We start from the raw sequence: 26,577 nt of genomic DNA, 5'->3' as shown, positions 1-26,577 counted from the left end.
AGCATAACGTTGATGGCTGGTTCCCTTTAAACTTCAATGAGAGATTTTGTAAGCAAAATGTGTATTGGGACAAGCTGTTGATGAATTGTGTGTTATATTTTAGGTATTATTAAGTTATATTTTACATTTCTTAATATACTTTATTCTGCTTACCTTCTTAATGAAAATATTATTTTGCTACATTTTAATACTATTTGTTTTTACAGACCTGTAGCAAGTCCATCGGTGGTTAATGGAACTGCCAGTAACATTGTGGTATGAAACCGTATTTTTTATTACACATAATTTGAAGGGGATGCCCAGGTTCTAGATATTATTGATCGATCCGTAGGATAGCTCATCATTATCAGATCTGGACGAACATGGGAAACATTTATTTAAAAAATCATTGATACAAAAAATGGAAGTTGTTTATGTTTTAGATTTTAACCATTTAATATGCTTTTCTGAATGTATTATTTTTTTCCCCCTCGTAAATGGCATTGGGGGACACAGCACCATGGGTATATGCCCAGCTGCCACTAGGAGGCTGACACTAGAAAAGAAAAGTGTTGGCTCCACCCAGATGGGCTATACCCTCTGCTCAGACACTAAGGTAACCAGCTTTAGTCTAGTGTCCGTAGGAGGCAGACATGACCTGCTCTGTTTTTTTGCAGGTCTTGCTGCTTTTTGTTTTTTATTCTTTTTTTATTTTATTCTTTTTTCTTCTCCTGCAGGTCTCGGCCTGCTGCAGGGTGGGGCTCCATTGTGGATATCCACTTTAGTTGCACCCCCTGCGGGCGCGTACTCTCAGTATCCCCTGCGGGCGCGTACTCTCATATTTGTGAGTTTGCCGAAGGTGAGTATTCTCCCTGCGTCCCTGTCCCATGGGTCTAGGATTAATTCCCCTCTTTTCCCAGGGGGTGGGAGGAACTCATATGGGGGGGCCTGAGAGGTTCCCCTTTTCCCCTTGTTTTCCCCCTGCTTCTAGCATGGCCTGTGACTCCCCAGGTTAAAGTGTTTGCCTGCAATCCATAAGTTCCTGGTTTCTGACCCAGCACTGTTAACTTAACCTGGGAGGGGGGGGGGAACAATTTTTCACCTTGTGTGGGGCCCCCCTCTTTCCGGAGTCCCCCACACCGGCCCTCTTGGTTAGCTGGGCCTCCAACCACCTATGCCTCTGCCTGGGCTTCCATACTTTAGTCCCCGGCCTCTGCCTGGGACTGGGCCGCATCTTCCCTGCCCTGTCCTCGGGCCCCTGGTGCTCTGTTTCCCCCGGTTTTCCCCTCCTTGGGCGTCGCTTCTCCTCAGGAGTCCCCCTCACCTGTTCTTTTTCTTCCAGAGGGCCCCCGTTCTCCCGCGGTTCCGTCCCGCCGACGGCGCTCCTCTCCCGACCACTCCATTAATGGAGGCCTCGGCTTTTACCTAGCCTAGGCCGCATCCTTCTTGTCCCCTGCCCTCGCTTCCCAGGCTTTTTTCTTGGCCCCTCCCCGCTTCTCTCAGCTCCTGGGAGGGGTCTCTTTCCCCTCCTATCCCAGTTTAGTGCGGCATTTTGCCTGGGGGCGGAGTTTGCCTTCTTCTGGTTAGTTCTTCCTCTGGGACCTCCATGCGACTGCTGCAGCACCTCTTTGGGGACACAGCACCAAGGGGTCTGGTAGGACAGCCTATGGCTGTCTGCTTTTCTTTTTTTCAGGCTCTCAGCCCTCATGTCCTTTTCTAGAGAAGACTCCCAGCCCCCCCGCGGGGTCGTCACGTATTATACATGTGCCCGCTGTAATAAAAAGTTGCCTTGCGGTCAGCCTGAGCCAGTTTGTGCACAGTGCCTTGCCTCCAGACCCTCTCATGACGCCCTGTCCATCCCTTCTGTGTCATGGTTGAGTCGCTGGACCGCTAGCCTGCCAAAATTGCAGCTGCCTCTGCTCCTTCCAGGGACTCCTCCGCGGACAGGACACGCTCACGTTCTGACACCAGGTCCCGCAAAAGACCTCGGGTTGTCACAACCATGTCCCGCTCCTCCTTGGCATCTTTGGGTCATTCCCAGGACAGGTCTGAGGCTAGCGACGAATCCTCCCATTCCTCACCTTCCGCCGCCTCGGGGGACTCCTCTAACTCTGATTCCGGATCTGAGCAGAGCAATGCCCTGTCTGCGGCCATGCAGGATCTCATTAGGGCAGTTAGGGACGCTCTCCACGTGCAAGAAGAACCCTCCTCCTCGGCTCAGGAATCCGTATCATTCCGCCGTTCCAGGCGCCCTGCTTTGGTTTTCCCTAACCATGCGGATCTGGACGCACTCCTGGCCAAGGAGTGGCGTCACCCGGATAGGCGTCTTTAGCCCGCCAAGGGTTCAGACGTCCTCATTCCCTTTTTCTGAGGAGTCCATTGCTATGTGGTCTGTCCCTCCTTAGGTAGATCCACAAGTGGCATGACTTGCTAAGGCCACGACCCTGCCTTTGGCCGACGCGGCATCCTTGTCTAATCCATTGGACAAGAAGATAGACTCCTTATCAAAGTCTGTATTCGTTGCAGCAGGTTCAGCTATCCTCCCTGCCTTTGCCGCGTCTTCGGTGGCTAAGGCCTGTATGGTCTGGGCCAAACAGCTTGTTCGGTCCTTACCCACGGATTCTGCTCAGGGGGAGCTCCATCTCCTTGCTTTTCATCTTCTCCAGGCCTCCAGGTTCCTTTGTGATGCTTCCCTGGAATTGGCACGCCGCTCTGGTAGGGCGGTGCTAACTCTGTGGCCACCCGCTGCACGGTTTAGCTTCGGGCCTGGGCTGCGGATGCCGCCTCCAAAAAGGCGCTCATATCTCTCCCATTCCTGGGTGGTAGGCTTTTTGGGAAATGTTTAAAGGAGCTTATTTCTGAGGCCACGGGTGGAAAAAGTTTCCTCCTCTCCCAGAACCGTTCCCGCCGCTGCCGTCCTATGACTTCATCGTGGTCTCAGCGTTTTTGATCCTTTCGGGACTCCTCCTCCCATCACGACAAAAAGACTGCTCGTCCTTCCTTCAAGGCCAAGCCCTCCTGGCACGCCCGCCCTAAGCCTTCCAATCCCCAGTCTGCAAAGCCGTTATCTGCATGACGGGTTTCCCCCGCTGGAGCTGCCCCCTCTGGTGGGGGGTTGTTTGCTCTCTTTTCAGGATCAATGGAGCGCAACCGTGGACGACACCTGGTTTCCTCCAGGTACAAAAAATAATTCTCCGCCTCCTTCACGCGGGTCGGTTCTTCCAGTCATCACCGCCCAGGTCCCCCGACCGGACGGCTGCTTTGTTTCAGGCCATTCATTCCCTTCACGCGCACGGGGTGATTGTTCCTGTTCCGACCTCGGAAAGTTTTCAGGGGTTTTACTCGAACCTCTTCACTGTTTCCAAGAAGGACGGTGCTCTTCGCCCTATTTTGGATCTGAAGGCGCTCAATTATTTTGTCCGAGTCCACCACTTTCGTATGGAGTCCCTCAGGTCGGTGATTGCTTCCCTTGAGGTGGGCGAGTTTCTGTCGTCCATCGACATCCGAGACGTCTATCTGCATGTCCCCATAGCTCAGCTCAGTCCTTCGCTTCGCGGTAGGTTCTCTGCATTTTCAGTTTGTGGCGTTGCCCTTCGGCCTGGCGTCTGCCCCGAGGGTTTTTACCAAGGTGTTGGCTCTTCTGGTCGCACTTCTCCGTGCCAGGGTAGTTGCCGTAATACCCTACCTGGACGATCTCCTGGTGTAGGCTCCGTCCCGGGAGGACAACCTGTCCAGTCTCCACATCACCCTGTCCGTGCTGTCCCAGTTTGGCTGGCTGGTCAATCACACGAAGTCCTCCCTGGTTCCCAGTCAGAGGATGGAATTCCTAGGCACTTGCCTTGGCCGAGTGTTCCTCCGTCAGGACAAGGTAGTGGCTCTCCAGTCAGGGAATTCTTACGTTTGCGAGCCGTCTCCTCTGCCCATGAGGGCGTGCATGCGTGTTCTGGGCCGGATGGATGCCGCCTTCGAGGCAATTCCTTATGCCCAATTCCACACCCGAGCCCTTCAGGTCTCAGTTCTTGTCAGGTAGAACAAGTCCTCGTCAGGCCTAGATCGCCCGATCCGTCTGTCCCCTCAGGTCCACCGGGACTTGCGCTGGTGGCTGAACCCGCTAACCGTCTCCCTCGGCAGATCCTTCCTTCCCATCCCACAGATGCCAGCCTGACGGGTTGGGGGGCAATCTTTGGGTCTCTCTCGGCCCAGGGTCAGTGGTCGATGCGGGAGAGCTCCATACAGATCAATATCCTGGAACTCAGGGCCATTTACCTAGCTCTGTCCTGTTGGACTCACCTCCTCCACGGTCATCCTGTCCGGATTCAGACGGACAACTCCACTGCGGTGGCTTTTTTAAATCACCAGGGGGGCACGAGAAGCATGGCGGTCCTGAAGGAAGCCTCTCGCATTCTGCGGTGGGCGGAGGGACACGTTCCCGCTCTCTCCGCAGTCTATATCCCCTGAGTCGACAATTGGGCGGCCGACTTCCTCAGTCGCCAGCGTCTCTCCATCCAGAGGTGTTTCAACAACTGTCAGCGCTGGGGAATCCCAGACGTGGATCTTTTTGTCTCCCATCTGAACCACAAACTTCCGCTTTACGTCGCCAGGTCTCGGGATCCTCAGGCTCTGGCGGCAGACGCCTTGGTTCTCCCGTGGTCCCAATTCAGTCTCCTATATCTCTTTCCTCCCCTTCCACTTCTTCCTCGGGTACTCAAACGTCTCAAAATGAATCGGGTTCCGACGATATTGGTGGCTCCGGACTGGCCCCGCAGGGCGTGGTGCGCAGATCTCATCTTCCTGCTCGCCGACGCCCCGTGGCAGTTACCGCTGCGTCCCAACCTCCTTTCGCAAGGTCCGCTATTCCACCCGAGTTTACCTCGGCTTCATTTAACGGCGTGGCTGTTTAAGCCGCGGTCCTAAGGTTCCGCGGTCTCTCCGGGTCAGTCATCCAGACTATGTTTCATGCACGTAAACCCCATTCGGACAGGATTTACCATCATACCTGGAAGGCTTACTTTGCCTAGTGTGAATCTGGCGAGGTTCATCCTCTCCTTTTTTCCTTCCCTAGGATTCTTGCCTTTCTCCCTCAAAGGTCAGGTCTCGGCCTTGTCTGTCCTTTTCCAAAGGTCCTTGGCTTCTCGTTCCCAGGTTAAGACTTTCCTTCAGGAGGTGGCGCATCGCGTCCCTCCCTTCCGTTCTCCGGTGGAACCCTGGGATTTGAATTTGGTCCTAGATGCTCTTCAGTCCTCTCCCTTCGAGCCCTTGAAGAGGTCTCCCTTTCTTATGTCTCCTTTAAAGTCGCGTTTTTAGTTGCGATCACTTCCATTCGCAGAGTCTCCGAGCTGGCGGCGCTCTCGTGTCGGTTCCCCTTTTTGGTTTTTCACCAGGACAAGGTTGTCCTGCGCACAGTTCCCTCCTTTCTTCCCAAGGTGGTTTCTTCCTTCCACATTAATGAGGAGATTGTTCTACCTTCTTTCTGTCCCAAACCCTCTCATCCCAGAGAGCGGTCTCTCCACCTTCTGGATGTGGTTTGGATGCTTCGGCTGTATGTCCAGCTAACGGAGTCCTTCCGTCGATCTGACTCTCTCTTTGTTGTCCCTGAGGGCTCACGTAAGGGTTTACAAGCCTCCAAAGCTACCATCTCACGTTGTATTAGGTCGGCCGTCAAGGAAGCCTATGTGGCGAAGGGTCGTGAGCCCCCCTTCCGGTTGACCGCTCACTCTACTAGGGCGGTCGGGGCATCATGGGCGGTCCGGCATTTACCTCAGTTCACACCTTCTCCAGATTTTACCATATTCATTCCTTGGCCTCTGCTGATGCCAGTTTGGGTAGCAAGGTTCTGCAAGCGGCTGTGTGCTAGGTTCTTCGCATGGCTGTTTTTTCCCACCCTCGGGGACGGCTTTGGGATGTCCCATGGTGCTGTGTCCCCCAATGCCATTCACGAGAAAAATGGATTTTTGTACTTACCGTAAAATCCTTTTCTCGTTAGATGTATTGGGGGACACAGATACCACCCTTGTTTTTTTCTTCATTCCGGTTTTCCGGATTTCCCAGGACCCTTTGATAATGGTCCTCTTTCTGGTTTAGGACATGTTGGCTTCACTGTTCGTCTGGTATTTTGATGCTCCTACTGCTTTTGGACCAACTGGTTAGCTTAGTGTCTGAGCAGAGGGTATAGCCCGTATGGGTGGAGCCAACACTTTTCTAGTGTCAGTCTCCTCGTGGCAGCTGGGCATATACCCATGGTGCTGTGTCCCCCAATGCATCCAACGAGAAAAGGATTTTACGGTAAGTACAAAAATCCATTTTTTAAGCAAAAAACAAAACAAGAATGCTGCTGAAATGCTTTTGGCGTGATTTTTTTTAAACAATCACGTTTTTTGCTGTATCATTTATTTTACAAGCTAACTATGGTTTAAAATAATAAAATATGTCCATACTAACCTTACCCATTCCTTGGCGCTCCAATTCTGACACTTTTATGGTCGCCCGCCTGTCTCTGTTTCCTGATTCCTCTCGGTACACAGGAAGTGCCCACTCAGCCAATCACTGGCTGAAGTGGGTCACTGCTACAATGGCCAGGATCGGAGACAACTCTGATCCTGTTTATCCTCTTGGAACAATAAATAGTGATTGTCACCTAAATGGTTCAGAGAAAGGGGCCACCCTCTGACAGCCTGTCACCCCACTCTGCAAAACAGCTGTAGGGAGCCAGTGGGTTGCTATATCGGCCAGGGGTCTAAGAATGGCTTCTATGTCTGCCATCTTTCTGTACTAAGTAGAGAAGGAGCAGGGATTTAAATCAATAAGTTACAAGTTATACTGTTTCCCCTCCCCCCAGTACTATATATTAATGAGCGCAGCTCCTCCTGTTCCATAACATGCTGCCTGTACATAGGACATGATATTCAATACATTTTTTACGTTTCAAAAATGAAAACCATTGTCCAGATTTAAACTGGACCCAAATGTTTTTTCCTGAGCATCTGTATGGTAAGCATGATTTTTATGCATTCAGATACAATACATGCATATATTTTATAAACATCTTCACTGTAGAATTATTTTAAAATAATTGCATTTTTTTTAATATTTTTTTTACAGGTTGACGAAAATTATGTTGGATTGTTCAATGAATTTTGCCAGAGAAATGAATTGTTGAATTATAGTTTTGAGAATGTACGCAGGGGACCTTCTCATATACCAGAGTAAGTGACATATTATTTTTAAAAAGGACCTGTCACAACAAGATGCATGGCAGCATGTTAAAGAACAGGAGGAGCGGAGCAGATTGATGTGTAGTTTTATGGGAAATAATTCAGCAGTAAGTGTAATTGTCACAGTCACGAATAAGAGCTCAAAAAGACACATCAATGTATAAATCACAAGTATTACTGAACCTTTTCCCACAAAACTATACATCAATCTACTCATCTCCTGCTCTATAACAGATGCTGCATTTTGTGGTAAAAGGTTCTCCTTAAGGATTCGTTTCTTGACTCTATCCCTACATCTCTCTGATTATATCTAGTCAATGCACAGGTTCACTTGTTCAGAATTTAGGGGGTCATTTATCAAACTGGTTTAAAGTAGAACTGGCTTAGTTGCCCATAGCAACCAATCAGATTCCTCCTTTCATTTTCCAAAGATGCTGTCCAAAATGAAAGGTTGAATCTGGTTGCTATGGGCAACTAAGCCAGTTCTACTTTACACCAGTTTGATAAATGACCCCCTTAGTGTTTAACTAGATAATATGGATCTGATTAAGTTATGCCTGCATCGCTTATCCTGGTGGACTTGGTCATTCTCCACCCACTCGTGTCCCAAGCACTGTCATTCCTGATAGGTATAGATCTACAGGGGTGCACCTAGCCTTTCTGCTGCCTGTGACGAAAATTGAAATGCCGCCCCTCCCTCCCCTATGCCAATTTCTTAATCTAACCCCTTCCCTTCAGCACATGGCCCTTAGGCTGTTCCTCTCTTGCACCTACCAGGTGCTGCCTGAGGCGATCGTCTCACCTGGCCTCATTGGTGTTGCACCCCTGGATATATACACACAATTATAATCTGTACAAATTATGTGTGTGTATATACTGTGTGTGTGTGTGTGTGTGTGTATGTGTGTATATATATATATATATATATATATATATATATATATATACATAAAGAAAAAATTCAGGCAGCACTCCTTGTTAACTCAGCCGTAGCTGTGCGGTGCCAGCGGTGGTCCCTGGATTCAGGACTTTGAAATAATGAAGAAAATCCGCAGCACTCCTTGAAGTATAGAAAAATGTAGTTTTATTCACACATGTCAAAATCAGACAACGTTTCGGTTCTCTCCCAGAACCTTCTTCAAGTCAGGTCACCTGACTTGAAGAAGGTTCTGGGAGAGAACCGAAACGTTGTCTGATTTTGACATGTGTGAATAAAACTACATTTTTCTATACTTCAAGGAGTGCTGCGGATTTTCTTCATTATATATATATATATATATATATATATATATATATATATATATATATATATATATATATATATATATATAATTTCATATTCTAATTTCTAAAGTGTTTACGCACATATAGGATAAAACATTTGGCAAAACTCGCTACATTCTAGAAACACTTTCCAATGCAGCTCTCACAGAGCGCCATTTATGTACTGATTAAGAAGATGCAGTAGGGACTGCTCCTGCCTGCAGCTGTTACTGGATGACCGCTGTGAAGAGGTAATAGGAAACTTTCATGACCCCAGATTATACACCACTTTTTTCCTACTGAATTGATAGAGTATGTGTTCAGATGTGTCAAAGATGACCATTTTTGGGGTCATTTGACTAAATGTCACTGCTGCTTTTGGACCAGAATGGCGCGTTGTCTAACTGCAATATCCTTGTAGAACAGTAGGGAAAAACAATGGGGACATTTATTAAAAGTGGTGCAAAGGAAAACTGGCTGCTCATGGCAAGAAATCAGATTGAGGCTACTTTCACACTAGCGTTGTTTTAATCCGGCGTTCAATTCCGACACCGGAACTGCCCGCCGGATCCGGAAAAACGTGTGAAAACGGATTACATTTGAATCCTGATCAGGATTTTGATCACAATGAAAAAATGCATTGGAAAAAACGGATCCGCCATTTATGGACTTTAACTTTTTTTTCACATTTTTCGGGTTTAACATGCAAAAGCCTGATCCGTTTTGACTGAACACACAGTGCCAGATCCGGCGTTAATGCAAGTCAATGGGAAAAAGGCCTGATCCGGCGTTCAGTCAAAGTGTTCAGGCTTTTTGGCCGGAGGTAAAAATACTGCATGCTACGTTTTTCTGAAAAGCCTGATCAGTCAAAAAGACTGAACTGAAGACATCCTGATGCATCCTGAAGGACTGACTCTCCATTCAGAATGCATGGGGATAAAACTGATCAGTTCTTTTCCGGATTTGAGCCCCTAGGACGGAACTCAACGCCGGAAAAGAAAAACGCTAGTGTGAAAGTAGCCTGAGCCTTTCATTTTCCAAACGGCCTTTGAAAAGTGAAAAGTGGAATCTGATTGGCTGCTATGGACAACTAAGCCAGTTTTCATTTACACCTGTTTTGATAAATCTCCCCCTATATATTTTGACCCCGTTACATCAAATGCTCTTGCTTGTTGTGCTACTTTTTCCTAAACTCATTCTTGTTTTGTAGATTTTTCTGCAGTGTTGTAATTAGTCAAAGGAAGTTTCCTGAAGCTACAGGAAAAAGCAAGAAAGAGGCAAAGAAGAATGCTGCATATCTGGCATTAAAAGTGCTGAAGCAGGAATATCCTAGGGATCTTCAGGTATCTTCTTTTACTATAACAAATTATTAACACTTTTACTATAGCAAATTATTAACAAGTACAGGTTTACTGAATGCCCAAAATAACCTCCTCCAATATAAACTTTCTTTAAAATTAGATGATTATCATAGGGACAGAAGTAAACAGGTGTATTGATACCAAGTTTATTACAGTTAAAGATTTATCCAACCCCTATAATGCTCCCCAAAATGCCCGGGCACCTTACACAGGTTATACTTACCCCGCTCCCTGTAAGCCGCGTCGCTCCTGATCCCCGCACAGCCGCTGCATCTCCCAGTTTTGCGGATCAAAACATCCGGTGACAGGGTAACGGCCAATAGCATGCCGCGACGGGAACGAGCCTCCCTAGCGTCACCCGAGCGATGCTGGTACTGGCTAGCAGGGTAAGTATAACCTGTATGAGGGGCCCGGGCAATTTGGGGGACGTTATAGGTGTTTAAGAATGGCTAAATATACTTTATGTATATTGATGACTGAAAAAGTGTATGTATATTCTGTGAAATTTAATGTGTGCATACACAGCACAAAATGTTGATCATTCCAAAACATCAAAAACTGCATCTATAATACACAAAGAATTAAGGGTAGTCTTCAGCAAAACTGCTCACAGCACTAGATGTGGGCTATAGAGATCAGTACAAACATACTATCTGTTAATGTTTTATCATCAGGAGTAGCATGAATAGGAAGTTAATTTCTGCCAGAATCTGTTCCTGCAAGTGCAGAGGAGACAGTGCTTAAAGGGGTTGTCTCACTTTAGCAAATGGCATTTATCATGTAGGCAAAGTTAATACAAGGAACTTACTAATGTATTGTGAATGTCCGTATTGCCTCCTTTGCTGGCTTGATTCACTTTTTCATCACACTATATACTGCTCATTACCAGAAGTTACGACCACCCTGCAATCCAGCAGCGGTGGCCATGCTTGCAAACTATAGGAAAAAGCGATCTTTTTGGTGGTTAAGACCAGTGGATTGTTCATAGGCCGGTGCTTTTTCCTGTAGTGTGCAAGTACGGTCACCGCTGCTCAATTGCAGGGTGGTCGTAACTTCTGGAAACGAGCAGTGTATAATGTGCTCAAAAAATGAATCAAGCCAGAAAAGGAAGCAATATGGACAATCACAGGCCCTCCCCTCTGCTCTGAGTGACACCTGTAGCATCCAACCAGAAGACCTCTTCAGCCGTCACTCAGAACAGAGGGGAAGAGATGTGGAGCAGCTCAGCGCTGAGTGCACTTTAGTGCAGTCCTATCCCTTGGACACAGGACTAATGCTTGCCAGAATAAAAGATCATGTTCACCCTACTCCTAATAATAAAAGCTCCACAAAAGGTATTTTTGTCCTGTTCTTCTGAGCCACTAGCTAGTGCTGTTAGTAGATTTGCAAGCTCAAAACTGCTGACAGACTCTATTTAAAACTATAGTAACTAAAGAAGAAAGAAGTCAAGCAATTTTATTACATTTGATCTTTATAAGCAAAAAAAAATCAGTGTTATATCATGAGGCTAAACATACAAGTTGACCATAATTTCCAAGTTAAAGGGGTTGGCCTGTGAACACAATTTATTACCTATCCACATGATAGGTGACAAACGTATGATCTTTGGAGGTTTGACCGCTGATCCTGTGTCTTCAATGGAAAGGAGTAATGGTTGTACATGCTGTAAGACTGATGAAGATAGCTGTGTGCTGTATTCTGCTATCTCCTTCTGTCCCATTAAAATGGGGAACACAGGACCTCTGTTTCCATGATCAGTGGGGGTCCCTGCGTCCACAGACCCCCAGCGTCCACACATTTATAACCCATTCTGTGGATAGGTGTTAAATGTTTGTAGGCCAACTCCATTAACCACTTAAGGACCACAGGTTTATACCCCCCTAAAGACCAGGCCCTTTTTTACAAATCGGCACTCCACAACTTTAGCGGTTTATTGCTCGGTCATGCAACTTACCACCCAAATGAATTTTACCTCCTTTTCTTCTCACTAATAGAGCTTTCATTTGGTGGTATTTCATTGCTGCTGACATTTTTACTTTTTTTGTTATTAATCGAAATTTAACGATTTTTTTGCAAAAAAATGACATTTTTCACTTTCAGTTGTAAAATTTTGCAAAAAAAAACGAGATCCATATATAAATTTTGCTCTAAATTTATTGTTCTACATGTCTTTGATAAAAAAAAAATGTTTGGGTAAAAAAAAAATGGTTTGGGTAAAAGTTATAGCGTTTACAAACTATGGTACAAAAATGTGAATTTCCGCTTTTTGAAGCAGCTCTGACTTTCTGAGCACCTGTCATGTTTCCTGAGGTTCTACAATGGCCAGACAGTACAAACACCCCACAAATGACCCCATTTCGGAAAGTAGACACCCTAAGGTATTCGCTGATGGGCATAGTGAGTTCATAGAACTTTTTATTTTTTGTCACAAGTTAGCGGAAAATGATTATTTTATTTTTTTTTTTCTTACAAAGTCTCATATTCCACTAACTTGTGACAAAAAATATAAAGTTCTATGAACTCACTATGCCCATCACGAAATACCTTGGGGTCTCTTCTTTCCAAAATGGGGTCACTTGTGGGGTAGTTCTACTGCCCTGGCATTCTAGGGGCCCAAATGTGTGGTAAGGAGTTTGAAATCAAATTCTGTAAAAAATGACCAGTGAAATCCGAAAGGTGCTCTTTGGAATATGGGCCCCTTTGCCCACCTAGGCTGCAAAAAAGTGTCACACATCTGGTATCTCTGTATTCAGGAGAAGTTGAGGAATGTGTTTTGGGGTGTCTTTTTACATATACCCATGCTGGGTGAGATAAATATCTTGGTCAAATGCCAACTTTGTATAAAAAAATGGGAAAAGTTGTCATTTGCCAAGATATTTCTCTCACCCAGCATGGGTATATGTAAAATGACACCCCAAAACACATTCCCCAACTTCTCCTGAGTACGGAGATACCAGATGTGTGACACTTTTTAGCAGCCTAGGTGGGCAAAGGGGCCCATATTCCAAAGAGCACCTTTCGGATTTCACTGGTCATTTTTTACAGAATTTGATTTCAAACTCCTTACCACACATTTGGGCCCCTAGAATGCCAGGGCAGTATAACTACCCCACAAGTGACCCCATTTTGGAAAGAGACGACCCCAAGGTATTCGCTGATGGGCATAGTGAGTTTATGGAAGTTTTTATTTTTTGTCACAAGTTAGTGGAATATGAGACTTTGAATGAAAAAAAAAAAAAAAAATCATCATTTTCCACTAACTTGTGACAAAAAATAAAAAATTCTAGGAACTCGCCATGCCCCTCACGGAATACCTTGGGGTGTCTTCTTTCCAAAATGGGGTCACTTGTGGGGTAGTTATACTGCCCTGGCATTTTCCAGGGGCCCTAATATGTGGTAAGTAGGTAAATGACCTGTGAAATCCGAAAGGTGCTCTTTGGAATATGGGCCCCTTTGCCCACCTAGGCTGCAAAAAAGTGTCACACATCTGGTATCTCCGTACTCAGGAGAAGTTGGGGAATGTGTTTTGCGGTGTCATTTTACATATACCCATGCTGGGTGAGAGAAATATCTTGGCAAAAGACAACTTTTCCCATTTTTTTATACAAAGTTGGCATTTGACCAAGATATTTCTCTCACCCAGCATGGGTATATGTAAAATGACACCCCAAAACACATTCCCCAACTTCTCCTGAGTACGGCGATACCAGATGTGTGACACTTTTTTGCAGCCTATTTGGATACCAGACTTCTTCTCATGCTTTGGGGCCCCTAGAATGCCAGGGCAGTATAAATACCCCACATGTGACCCCATTTTGGAAAGAAGACACCCCAAGGTATTCAATGAGGGGCATGGCGAGTTCATAGAAATTTTGTTTTTTGGCACAAGTTAGCGGAAATTGATATTTTTAATTTTTTTCTCACAAAGTCTCCCTTTCCGCTAACTTGGGACAAAAATTTCAATCTTTCATGGACTCAATATGCCCCTCACGGAATACCTGGGGGTGTCTTCTTTCCGAAATAGGGTCACATGTGGGGTATTTATACTGCCCTGGCATTCTAGGGGCCCTAAAGCGTGAGAAGAAGTCTGGAATATAAATGTCTAAAAAATTTTACGCATTTGGATTCCGTGAGGGGTATGGTGAGTTCATGTGAGATTTAATTTTTTGACACAAGTTAGTGGAATATGAGACTTTGTAAGAAAAAAAAAAAAAAAATTCTGCTAACTTGGGCCAAAAAAATGTCTGAATGGAGCCTTACAGAGGGGTGATCAATGACAGGGGGGTGATCAGGGAGTCTATATGGGGTGATCACCCCCCTGTCATTGATCACCCCCCTATAAGGCTCCATTCAGATGTCCGTATGTGTTTTGCGGATCCGATCCATGTATCCGTGGATCCGTAAAAATCATACAGACATCTGAATGCAGCCTGACAGGGGGGGTGATCAATGACAGGGGGGTGATCAGGGAGTCTATATGGGGTGATCACCCCCCCTGGAAGGCTCCAGGGAGACGCCTGTATGTGTTTTGCGGATCCGATCCATCTATCAGTGGATCCGTAAAAATCATGCAGACATCTGAATGGAGCTTTACAGGGGGTTGATCAATGACAGGGGGGTGATCAGGGAGTCTATATGGGGTGATCACCACAGTCATTGATCACGCCCCTGTAAGGCTCCATTCAGACGTCCGTATGCGTTTTGCGGATCCGATCCATCTATCAGTGGATCCGTAAAAATCATGCGGACATCTGAATGGAGCTTTACAGGGGTGTGATCAATGACAGGGGGGTAATCAATGACAGGGGAGTGATCAGGGAGTCTATATGGGGTGATCAGGGGTGATCAGGGGCTAATAAGGGGTTAATAAGTGATGGGGGGGTGTAGTGTAGTGTAGTGGTGCTTGGTGCTACTTTACTGAGCTACCTGTGTCCTCTGGTGGTCGATCCAAGCAAAGGGGACCACCAGAGGACCAGGTAGCAGGTATATTAGACGCTGTTATCAAAACAGCGTCTAATATACCTGTTAGGGGTTAAAAAAAATCACATCTCCAGCCTGCCAGCGAACTATCGCCGCTGGCAGGCTGGAGATCAACTCTCTTACCTTCCGTTCCTGTGAGCGCGCGCGCCTGTGTGCGCGCGTTCACAGGAAATCTCGGCTCACGCGAGATGACGCCAATCGGCGTTAGTGTGACCTGGGAGCGCCGCAGAAATGACGCCTTTCGGCGTTAGCGTGACGGTAAGTGGTTAAGCATCTCAGGTTAAAGGAGTATCTCCACTATATTATAAGAGTCTTCTAGGACAGGCCCACAGATCCTCAGAACGTTCGCTTGAATGGAACTGTGTTGCAGTATCTGCCGGGTAAATGGGAGAGAGGAGAACTGCTGAAGGTATATATGTCACATTCATTTAAGTAAAGAAGGGGGTCCCAGAGGTCAGAGCCCCACCGATTAGAATATCCTAGAGATGTGCAATGATATTATAACATGGGAATGCCTTTTAGTATCCTATACCTCTGTATTTTTTATGCAGCCAGGAGATGACCTACAAGTGTTTTTTTTTTTTTTGGCAGGATTCCTGTTTTGGGGCTGAACAAAAATAGATGGTGTCTGTTTAAGTTTTTTTTCACTTTTGAAATTAACTGCCTGAATGGGAAAACATTAAAATACAACTTTATTAAAATAAAGAATATTAAAAAATGGGGCTAAACCACTCTATTAATAATCAGGCTGGGGAGAGGATAATTGGATCCTTAAGCAATATCTAACAGATCCAAGTGCTCCTTACCCAAAGGGAAATGGGGGAGGAACTAATATTTCATTATGTGCCCTCCCAAGTAGCAGCTGTGGCAGTACAGTTGTCTGCTGCAGTACAGCCAGTTAACCACCTCCGGACCGCCTAACGCAGGATCGCGTTCCGGAGGTGGCAGCCCTGCGCAGAGTCACGCATATATGCGTCATCTCGCGATGGGCGAGATTTCCTGTGAACGCGCGCACACAGGCGCGCGCGCTCACAGGAACGGAAGGTAAGAGAGTTGATCTCCAGCCTGCCAGCGGCGATCGTTCGCTGGCAGGCTGGAGATGTGTTTTTTTTAACCCCTAACAGGTATATTAGACGCTGTTTTGATAACAGCGTCTAATATACCTGCTACCTGGTCCTCTGGTGGTCCCCTTTGTTTGGATCGACCACCAGAGGACACAGGTAGCTCAGTAAAGTCCCACCAAGCACCACTACACTACACTACACCCCCCCCCCGTCACTTATTAACCCCTTATTAGCCCCTGATCACCCCTGATCACCCCATATAGACTCCCTGATCACCCCCCTGTCATTGATCACCCCCCTGTCATTGATTACCCCCCTGTAAAGCTCCATTCAGATGTCCGCATGATTTTTACGGATCCACTGATAGATGGATCAGATCCGCAAAACGCATCCGGACGTCTGAATGAAGCCTTACAGGGGCGTGATCAATGACTGTGGTTATCACCCCATATAGACTCCCTGATCACCCCCCCTGTCATTGATTACACCCCTGTCATTGATCAACCCCCTGTAAAGCTCCATTCAGACGTCCGCATGATTTTTACGGATGCACTGATAGATGGATCCGATCCTCAAAACGCATCCGGACGTCTGAATGAAGCCTTACAGGGGCATGATCAATGACTGTGGTGATCACCCCATATAGACTCCCTGATCACCCCCCTGTAAAGCTCCATTCAGATGTCCGCATGATTTTTACGGATGCACTGATAGATGGATCCGATCCTCAAAACGCATCCGGACGTCTGAATGAAGCCTTACAGGGGCATGATCAATGACTGTGGTGATCACCCCATATAGACTCCCTGATCACCCCCCTGTAAAGCTCCATTCAGATGTCCGCATGATTTTTACGGATGCACTGATAGATGGATCCGATCCGCAAAACGCATCCGGACGTCTGAATGAAGCCTTACAGGGGCATGATCAATGACTGTGGTGATCACCCCATATAGACTCCCTGATCACCCCCCTGTCATTGATCACCCCGCTGTAAAGCTCCATTCAGATGTCCGCATGATTTTTACGGATGCACTGATAGATGGATCCGCAAAACGCATCCGGACGTCTGAATGAAGCCTTACAGGGGCATGATCAATGACTGTGGTGATCACCCCATATAGACTCCCTGATCACCCCCCTGTAAAGCTCCATTCAGATGTCCGCATGATTTTTACGGATGCACTGATAGATGGATCCGATCCTCAAAACGCATCCGGACGTCTGAATGAAGCCTTACAGGGGCATGATCAATGACTGTGGTGATCACCCCATATAGACTCCCTGATCACCCCCCTGTAAAGCTCCATTCAGATGTCCGCATGATTTTTACGGATGCACTGATAGATGGATCCGATCCGCAAAACGCATCCGGACGTCTGAATGAAGCCTTACAGGGGCATGATCAATGACTGTGGTGATCACCCCATATAGACTCCCTGATCACCCCCCTGTCATTGATCACCCCCCTGTAAAGCTCCATTCAGATGTCCGCATGATTTTTACGGATGCACTGATAGATGGATCCGATCCGCAAAACGCATCCGGACGTCTGAATGAAGCCTTACAGGGGCATGATCAATGACTGTGGTGATCACCCCATATAGACTCCCTGATCACCCCCCTGTCATTGATCACCCCCCTGTAAAGCTCCATTCAGATGTCCGCATGATTTTTACGGATGCACTGATAGATGGATCCGATCCGCAAAACGCATCCGGACGTCTGAATGAAGCCTTACAGGGGCATGATCAATGACTGTGGTGATCACCCCATATAGACTCCCTGATCACCCCCCTGTCATTGATTACCCCCCTGTAAAGCTCCATTCAGATGTCCGCATGATTTTTACGGATGCACTGATAGATGGATCGGATCCGCAAAACGCATCCGGACGTCTGAATGAAGCCTTACAGGGGCATGATCAATGACTGTGGTGATCACCCCATATAGACTCCCTGATCACCCCCCTGTCATTGATCAACCCCCCTGTCATTGATCAACCCCCCTGTCATTGATCCCCCCCCCTGTCATTGATCACCCCCCTGTCATTGATCCCCCCCTCTGTAAGGCTCCATTCAGATATTTTTTTGGCCCAAGTTAGCAGAATTTTTTTTTTTTTTTCTTACAAAGTCTCATATTCCACTAACTTGTGTCAAAAAATAAAATCTCACATGAACTCACCATACCCCTCACGGAATCCAAATGCGTAAAATTTTTTAGACATTTATATTTCAGACTTCTTCTCACGCTTTAGGGCCCCTAGAATGCCAGGGCAGTATAAATACCCCACATGTGACCCCATTTCGGAAAGAAGACACCCCCAGGTATTCCGTGAGGGGCATATTGAGTCCATGAAAGATTGAATTTTTTGTCCCAAGTTAGCGGAACGGGAGACTTTGTGAGAAAAAAATTAAAAATATCAATTTCCGCTAACTTGTGCCAAAAAAAAAAAATTTCTATGAACTCGCCATGCCCCTCATTGAATACCTTGGGGTGTCTTCTTTCCAAAATGGGGTCACATGTGGGGTATTTATACTGCTCTGGCATTCTAGGGGCCCCAAAGCGTGAGAAGAAGTCTGGTATCCAAATGTCTAAAAATGCCCTCCTAAAAGGAATTTGGGCACCTTTGCGCATCTAGGCTGCAAAAAAGTGTCACACATCTGGTATCGCCGTACTCAGGAGAAGTTGGGGAATGTGTTTTGGGGTGTCATTTTACATATACCCATGCTGGGTGAGAGAAATATCTTGGTCAAATGCCAACTTTGTATAAAAAAATGGGAAAAGTTGTCTTTTGCCAAGATATTTCTCTCACCCAGCATGGGTATATGTAAAATGACACCCCAAAACACATTCCCCAACTTCTCCTGAATACGGCGATACCACATGTGTGACACTTTTTTGCAGCCTAGGTGGGCAAAGGGGCCCATATTCCAAAGAGCACCTTTAGGATTTCACAGGTCATTTACCTACTTACCACACATTAGGGCCCCTGGAAAATGCCAGGGCAGTATAACTACCCCACAAGTGACCCCATTTTGGAAAGAAGACACCCCAAGGTATTCCGTGAGGGGCATGGCGAGTTCCTAGAATTTTTTATTTTTTGTCACAAGTTAGTGGAAAATGCTTATTTTTTTTTTTATTTTTTTTTTCATACAAAGTCTCATATTCCACTAACTTGTGACAAAAAATAAAAAGTTCCATGAACTCACTATGCCCATCAGCGAATACCTTGGGGTCTCTTCTTTCCAAAATGGGGTCACTTGTGGGGTAGTTATACTGCCCTGGCATTCTAGGGGCCCAAATGTGTGGTAAGGAGTTTGAAATCAAATTCTGTAAAAAATGACCTGTGAAATCCGAAAGGTGCTCTTTTGAATATGGGCCCCTTTGCCCACCTAGGCTGCAAAAAAGTGTCACACATCTGGTATCTCCGTAATCGGGAGAAGTTGGGGAATGTGTTTTGGGGTGTCATTTTACATATACCCATGCTGGGTGAGAGAAATATCTTGGCAAAAGACAACTTTTCCCATTTTTTTTATACAAAGTTGGCATTTGACCAAGATATTTATCTCACCCAGCATGGGTATATGTAAAAAGACACCCCAAAACACATTCCTCAACTTCTCCTGAATACAGAGATACCAGATGTGTGACACTTTTTTGCAGCCTAGGTGGGCAAAGGGGCCCACATTCCAAAGAGCACCTTTCGGATTTCACAGGTCATTTACCTACTTACCACACATTTGGGCCCCTAGAATGCCAGGGCAGTATAACTACCCCACAAGTGACCCCATTTTGGAAAGAAGAGACCCCAAGGTATTCGCTGATGGGCATAGTGAGTTCATGGAAGTTTTTATTTTTTGTCACAAGTTTGTGGAATATGAGACTTTGTATGAAAAAAAAAATTAAAAAACAAATCATCATTTTCCACTAACTTGTGACAAAAAATAAAAAATTCTAGGAACTCGCCATGCCCCTCACGGAATACCTTGGGGTGTCTTCTTTCCAAAATGGGGTCACTTGTGGGGTAGTTATACTGCCCTGGTATTCTAGGGGCCCAAATGTGTGGTAAGGAGTTTGAAATCAAATTCAGGAAAAAATGAGGAGTGAAATCCGAAAGGTGCTCTTTGGAATATGGGCCCCTTTGCCTACCTAGGCTGCAAAAAAGTGTCACACATCTGGTATCCCCGTACTCAGGAGAAGTTGAGGAATGTGTTTTGGGGTGTCTTTTTACATATACCCATGCTGGGTGAGATAAATATCTTGGTCAAATGACAACTTTGTATAAAAAAATGGGAAAAGTTGTCTTTTGCCAAGATATTTCTCTCACCCAGCATGGGTATATATAAAATGACACCCCAAAACACATTCCCCACCTTCTCCTGAGTACGGAGATACCAGATGTGTGACACTTTTTTGCAGCCTAGGTGGGCAAAGGGGCCCATATTCCAAAGAGCACCTTTCGGATTTCACAGGTCATTTTTTACAGAATTTGATTTCAAACTCCTTACCACACATTTGGGCCCCTAGAATGCCAGGGCAGTATAACTACCCCACAAGTGACCCCATTTTGGAAAGAAGAGACCCCAAGGTATTCGCTGATGGGCATAGTGAGTTCATAAAACTTTTTATTTTTTGTCACAAGTTAGTGGAATATGAGACTTTGTAAGAAAAAAAAAAAAAAAAAAAAAATCATAATTTTCCGCTAACTTGTGACAAAAAATAAAAAGTTCTATGAACTCACTATGCCCATCAGCGAATACCTTAGGGTGTGTACTTTCAGAAATGGGGTCATTTGTGGGGTGTTTGTACTGTCTGGGCATTGTAGAACCTCAGGAAACATGACAGGTGCTCAGAAAGTCAGAGCTGCTTCAAAAAGCGGAAATTCACATTTTTGTACCATAGTTTGTAAACGCTATAACTTTTACCCAAACCATTTTTTTTTTACCCAAACATTTTTTTTTTATCAAAGACATGTAGAACTATAAATTTAGAGCAAAATTTCTATATGGATGTCGTTTTTTTTGCAAAATTTTACTACTGAAAGTGAAAAATGTCATTTTTTTGCAAAAAAATCGTTAAATTTCGATTAATAACAAAAAAAGTAAAAATGTCAGCAGCAATGAAATACCACCAAATGAAAGCTCTATTAGTGAGAAGAAAAGGAGGTAAAATTCATTTGGGTGGTAAGTTGCATGACCGAGCAATAAACGGTGAAAGTAGTGTAGGTCAGAAGTGTAAAAAGTGGCCTGGTCTTTCAGGGTGTTTAAGCACTGGGGGCTGAGGTGGTTAATTATCAGAGCAGGGTGAACAATTCCACCATCAGATCTGCTGGTAACAAAAGTAGCAGGTCTATTAGGCTGGGTTCACACTTGAGCGTTTTACAGCGCGTTCAAACGCGCTGTAAAACGCTCAACACATGAAAACCAATGCTTCCCTATGGCCCTGGTTCTCACTTGAGCGTTTTACAGCGCTGAAAAACGCGCTGTTAAACGCCCTACGCTCAAACAAGTACTTGAGCTTCTTTGGGGCGTTTTGACGCGCGTTTGTGGCCATAGGACATTGCAGTCAATCACACAAACGCGCGTCAAACGCGCGTTTACTATTGCAAAAAACGCTCGTCAAAAACGCGCGTTAAACGCGCATATCAAAGGCGCTCAGGTCTGAACCCAGCCTAAGTGAAAGTGTGTGGCTGGTACCTGCTATCTCTGATTCGGGACCTGCGCTGTTTTGGCCCAATATCCGATTTTAATATTTCAACATGTATAGAAACCCCAAAAATCATGTAAATGTCAATGCACAGAAAACCTGGATTGCAAAGGGCACAGCAGGAGCTTAAGATTGGGGCTCTATAAGAATAGAAAGTTTTATAAGATATCTGGTGTTTTGACTTGGAGCAGTAAAAATAACTAAAGTAACAAGAAGTGTAAGGAATGCTAACCTTAAAAAGCTAGCATTAGAAGATTTCCTAAGCAGTTGGGATTTGGTGTTGATGCATTCATATGGTAAGTATTGGTATGGTAAGTATTGCACGCCATATTCATACAACTGTTGTTATACATAGGCATATGTAAAACAAATCCCCCCCACCTCAAAATAATCTAGTATCAAAACTTTTTCATATATCCAGCTACGACAGGTCCCAGGACTAGACGATGTAGAAGAAGCCAAAGAAGATAGTACTGAATCAGTAGAAAGGTAATTCCGATGAATGTTTTAACTGGTTCACTGCATTTAAACATTTTCTTTTATTTATTTTTTTACCCCTTCCCGACACATGACATAATAGTACGTCATGGCAGCAAGTGACTTGCCACATTTTGACCTACTATTACGTCATGGTGATCGGGCGGGCAACTAAGCGGTGCACGCCCGATCACTGCAGGGGCCTGGCAGTCCCTGATGGCCGGGCCCCTGCTATATCCACGGGCATTGCTGTAAAAGCCGACGCTGGAGGAATAAACCCTTATATGCCGCGGTCAGCGCTGACAGCATCATAGAAGGGATTTGCGGTGGGTGAGGGAGCCCTGCATTGGCAGGGACCCAATGGGTGGCAAGGCAGCCGATGCCATGCAGAGGCTGCCCAATGCCTTGCACGGCATGGGGACCTGCCTTCTACGGGGGCCGAGGAGATCCAGGCTGGGTCTCCTACGCAACCTGTCAGTGCATTTCTCCGTGTAATACACTAACAGGCAATGCGTTACAATACAGCTGTATTGTAATGCATTGCAGAGGGGATCAGACCCCCAAAAGTTGAAGTCCCAGAGTGGGACAGAAATAAAGTAAAAAAAAAAGTGTTTTAAATTTTTTTAAAAAAGCAAAAAAAGCCCCTTTCCCACACATATTGGGTATCGCCGCGTCCGTAACGACTGGCTCTATTAATATATCACATGATCCATCCCGTCCGATAAACACTGTAAAAAAAGAAATAATAAAGTGCCACATTTTTTGGCACCTAACATCACATAAAGTGCAACACCAAGCGATCAAAAAGGCATATTCCCCCAAACTAGTACCAATTAAACTGTCACCTCATCCCGCAAAAAATTAGACCCTACCTAAGACAATCGGTCAAAAAATAAAAAATCTATGGCTGTCAGACTATGGAGACACTAAAACTGAATTTTTTACGTCATGAAAGTCAGTGCGTTCCCGCATCTTGACGTAATAGTACGTCATGGTTAACTCCGGTCATCGCGCGGTGACCGGAATAAAATGGCTGCACTAATGGGCAGGCAGCCATCTTAGCTGAAGGCGAGGAGGAGTTTTTCCGCCCTCCTGCAGCCCCGATCGCTGCGATTGGCTGGTTAGTGAAGACCAGCCCATCATAGCGCCAGCAATGGTATGGCTAGAGGTGGCAGGGGCTGATTACATCAGCCGATGTCACCTCCTAGGTCAGGAAGGGGACACCAGACACAGGTGTCCCCTCCCAGCGCTGCGATTGGCTGAAGCAATGCTCCAGCCAATGGTAGCGCTATTATACAGTTATCTAATCTGTGGAGCTGTAGGTGGGCTTGGTTGCAGGTGATTGGGGGTGCTAAAATCAGCCCATGTCACCTCAGAGGTCAGGGAGGGGACATCAGTGTCTGATGTCCCATCCCAGCGCTGCGATTGGCTGAAATAACGCTTCAGCAAATGGCAGCGCCATACAGTTGAAAAGAACAGTTGGTACCTCTCTGCAGGCAGCCATTCTAGCTTGGTGACTGCTTGCAGAGAGTACCTGTGCGCCTCTTTGCTGTTCGTTGTCGGCTGGGACTTGTGGTACTACTACATAAATCACTGCTTTTCACTACTCTCAGAAGAAGAACAGCATCTGGAACAGCTGCAGTGATTTTTTTTTTTGTGCTCATCTGCAGTTGTTTCAGATGCTCATTCCCTGTCTCTGTCCCTATCCCTTCCCTCCCTGGTGGACTCCAGTCTGTCCTTTTTTGTTTTGTTTATTTTTTGCCATTTTTTTATTTATTTATTTATTTGTCTTTTCCAGCTCTGCACCACTTTTTCTGTGTGCGAGCTGTGATTGGCAAGAGCTGATCAGCACTTGTGTTTTTTAGTTAGTGCCAGCTCAGTTAGTGCTAGGTTTCATTCCTTTTTTTTATTTTTTTTGGAGCCTTTTTTATCTTATTCTTTCACTTATCTTTTTCTCTTTTCTTTCTCTTTTTTTTATCATAAATTTTATTTTAAATTCATTACAAGCCCCCTCCTGTGTTAAATCACTACTTACAGCCCCCTGACACTTTTCACTTTACACACACCAATAAAAATTAAAATGTCCCATTCATCCCAGAAAATGTACTCCGCTGAAGAGGCATACGCCATCCTTGCCGCTGAAACAGAGTCTGCAAGTGAGGGAGAAGAGGATGCCACATTCCTCTACTCCTCTCAAGGAGATGCCCCAGGAGAGAGGAAGTAGCCCCCCCCATTGATCGCCTATGGACCACACCGTCTGAGGAGTATGAGACCCAAATTCCAGAGTTTGTGGGAAACTCTGGAATCCAGATTGACTGCACGGGCTTCACAAAAATTGATTTTTTCAAAATCTTTTTCTATGATGATTTTATACATTTTATGGTGACCCAAACAAATTTATACGCCCAGCAGTTTATTGCTCAAAACCCGACATCCTCATATTCTAGACCCCTAGGTTGGACCCCAGTAAATGCAGCCGACATTATGACGTTTTGGAGGCTCTTGCTGCATATGGGCCTAGTAAAAAAAAACGAAATGAGACAATATTGGAGTTTTTGTACAACACTCCAATTTACAATATGGCCCGCTCAAGGTTTGAATCCATTTTGAAATTCCTACATTATAATGATAATGCAAACTGCAAACAAAAATACGACCCCTCCTAGAGCACCTCAACTCCAAATTTACAGAGGTTTTCACCCCAGAAAAAGAAATTAGCATAGACGAGTTACTTGTACATTTTAAAGGAAGGGTTAAATTTCGCCAGTACCTGCCCAGCAAGCGGGCACGGTACGGAATTAAAATGTACAAGCTGTGCGAGAGTACCTCCGGCTACACCTACAGGTTCTGGATTTATGAAGAAAACGATTCCCGAATGCAACCCCCAGATTGCCCCGCCCCCCTCCCCCGTCCTAGGAGTTACTGGGAAGATTGTGTGGGATTTACTGCACCCACTGCTGGATAAGGGTTACCACCTCTATGTGGATAACTTTTATACCAGCATACCCCTATTCATGTCCCTAAAAGCCAGAGGTACTGTGGCTTGTGGCACAGAGCGCAATAATCAGAGAGGCCCCCCTAGATCCCTGGTAGGGCAACTATTCCGAAAAGGCCAAAGTAAGACTCTCCGCCATGAGAACATGCTGGCTGTTAAGTACAAGGACAAGAGGGATGTCCTTGTACTGACCACCATTGACTCAAACACCAGTTCTCCTGCCCGATTGGAAGGTACCACTACCACTGTCAACAAGCCAGACTATATCCTTGATTACAACAGGCACATGGGAGGAGTTGATTTGTCTGATCAAGTTCTCAAGCTCTACAGTGCCATGCGTAAAACTAAGGTATGGTACAAAATGCTTGCCGTATACATTGTACAGATGGCAATGTACAATGCGTACATTTTACATTGAACTGCAGGCCAAACAGGAACTTTCCTTACGTTCCAAGAGGTGGTTATCAAGGCCCTAATTTTCCAATGTCAGGAAGGGAAGGGCCCGAGTACTTCAGGAGGTCATGGTTCTCATGTCGTACCAGGACAACATTTCCCTGGTGAAGTCCCACAAACAGCACAAAAAGATGCCGGGTTTGTTACAAAAGGGGAATACGAAAGGACACGATTTATCAGTGCGACACCTGCCCTGATAAACCTGGCCTCTGCATAAAGGATTGTTTCCGAACCTACCACTCATCCATTGATTATAAATTTTATCCTTTATGCTCCCTGTAATATTTCAATATCTCTGATTTAGTCCACCTCGCTTGCATACCCACTTTCCAACGACCACTACATATTCTTTTCTGTGAGACAACTATTAGGTCAAAAGTGCCCTTTCCACCACTTAAAATGTTCGTACAGGGGTACAATTTCCAAAATGGGGTCACTTCTTGGGGTTTTGTAATTTCTGGGGACCTCAGGAATTTTTTTAATGCGACATGGCCCCTAAAATCCATGTCTGTTTATTCAGGCCAGCAAAATCTATATTTCTCGCCCAGTTTCCTTGGGGGACACAGAAGACCTTGGGTATAGCTCATCTCCCTAGGAGGCGTGACACTAAGTGAAGACTGTTAAGCCCCTCCTCCACAGCTATACCCTCAGCCTGGAGAGAGAGACTGCCAGTTTTTGCTTAGTGTCCAAGGAGGCAAGACACTCCCTGCTCTGCAGGGCTGCTTTCTCCTTGTTTCAATTTTAGTTTTTTACTTTTTTATTTTATTTTTGTTCCAGATCATCAGGGATAACAGAGACGCACTAGACCTCTCTGTTCTCCCGGGGTTGAGCTGCGCCAGTGCCGGTCACCCGCACTGCTGCCTCCCCCACAGAAGGCAAGGTGGATCAGGGCAGCCTCGCTCCCCTACATCCCGCCAGCGCAAGGGTCGCCCGCACGCCAAGTCCCTCTCCCAGCGTCCTGCCACTACGGTGCCAGTAGCTGAAGGGGCGACCCTGCTGGAACGGACCGAGGGTGAAGACGACTATGGTGAGAGAGAGGCTTCTCCAGCCCTACGTCCCCCGTCCCCCCCGGTCTCCTGCGTGCC

General features: G+C 45.8%; 1 protein-coding gene across 2 annotated transcripts in view; it reads left to right on the top strand.

Moving 5' to 3' along the window:
- LOC120983733 (double-stranded RNA-binding protein 3-like) overlaps positions 1–22,105 on the top strand; it is a 30,468-nt gene extending 8,363 nt beyond the window's left edge. For both annotated transcript variants that reach the window (XM_040413223.1, XM_040413224.1), the window contains 4 exons: positions 207–255; positions 7,078–7,181; positions 9,664–9,796; positions 21,989–22,105. In XM_040413223.1, the coding sequence (XP_040269157.1) occupies positions 207–255; positions 7,078–7,181; positions 9,664–9,796; positions 21,989–22,060 (358 nt within the window). In that variant the 3' untranslated portion in view covers positions 22,061–22,105. The remainder of the gene's footprint in view (positions 1–206; positions 256–7,077; positions 7,182–9,663; positions 9,797–21,988) is intronic.
- Positions 22,106–26,577: the final 4,472 nt, after the last annotated feature.

This window comes from Bufo bufo, unplaced genomic scaffold, assembly GCF_905171765.1.
Source record: "Bufo bufo unplaced genomic scaffold, aBufBuf1.1, whole genome shotgun sequence".
In the NCBI taxonomy this organism is placed as follows: Eukaryota; Metazoa; Chordata; class Amphibia; order Anura; family Bufonidae; genus Bufo; species Bufo bufo.
Note: the sequence above shows the minus strand (reverse complement) of the source record. Positions and strands in the feature narration are given on the sequence as shown.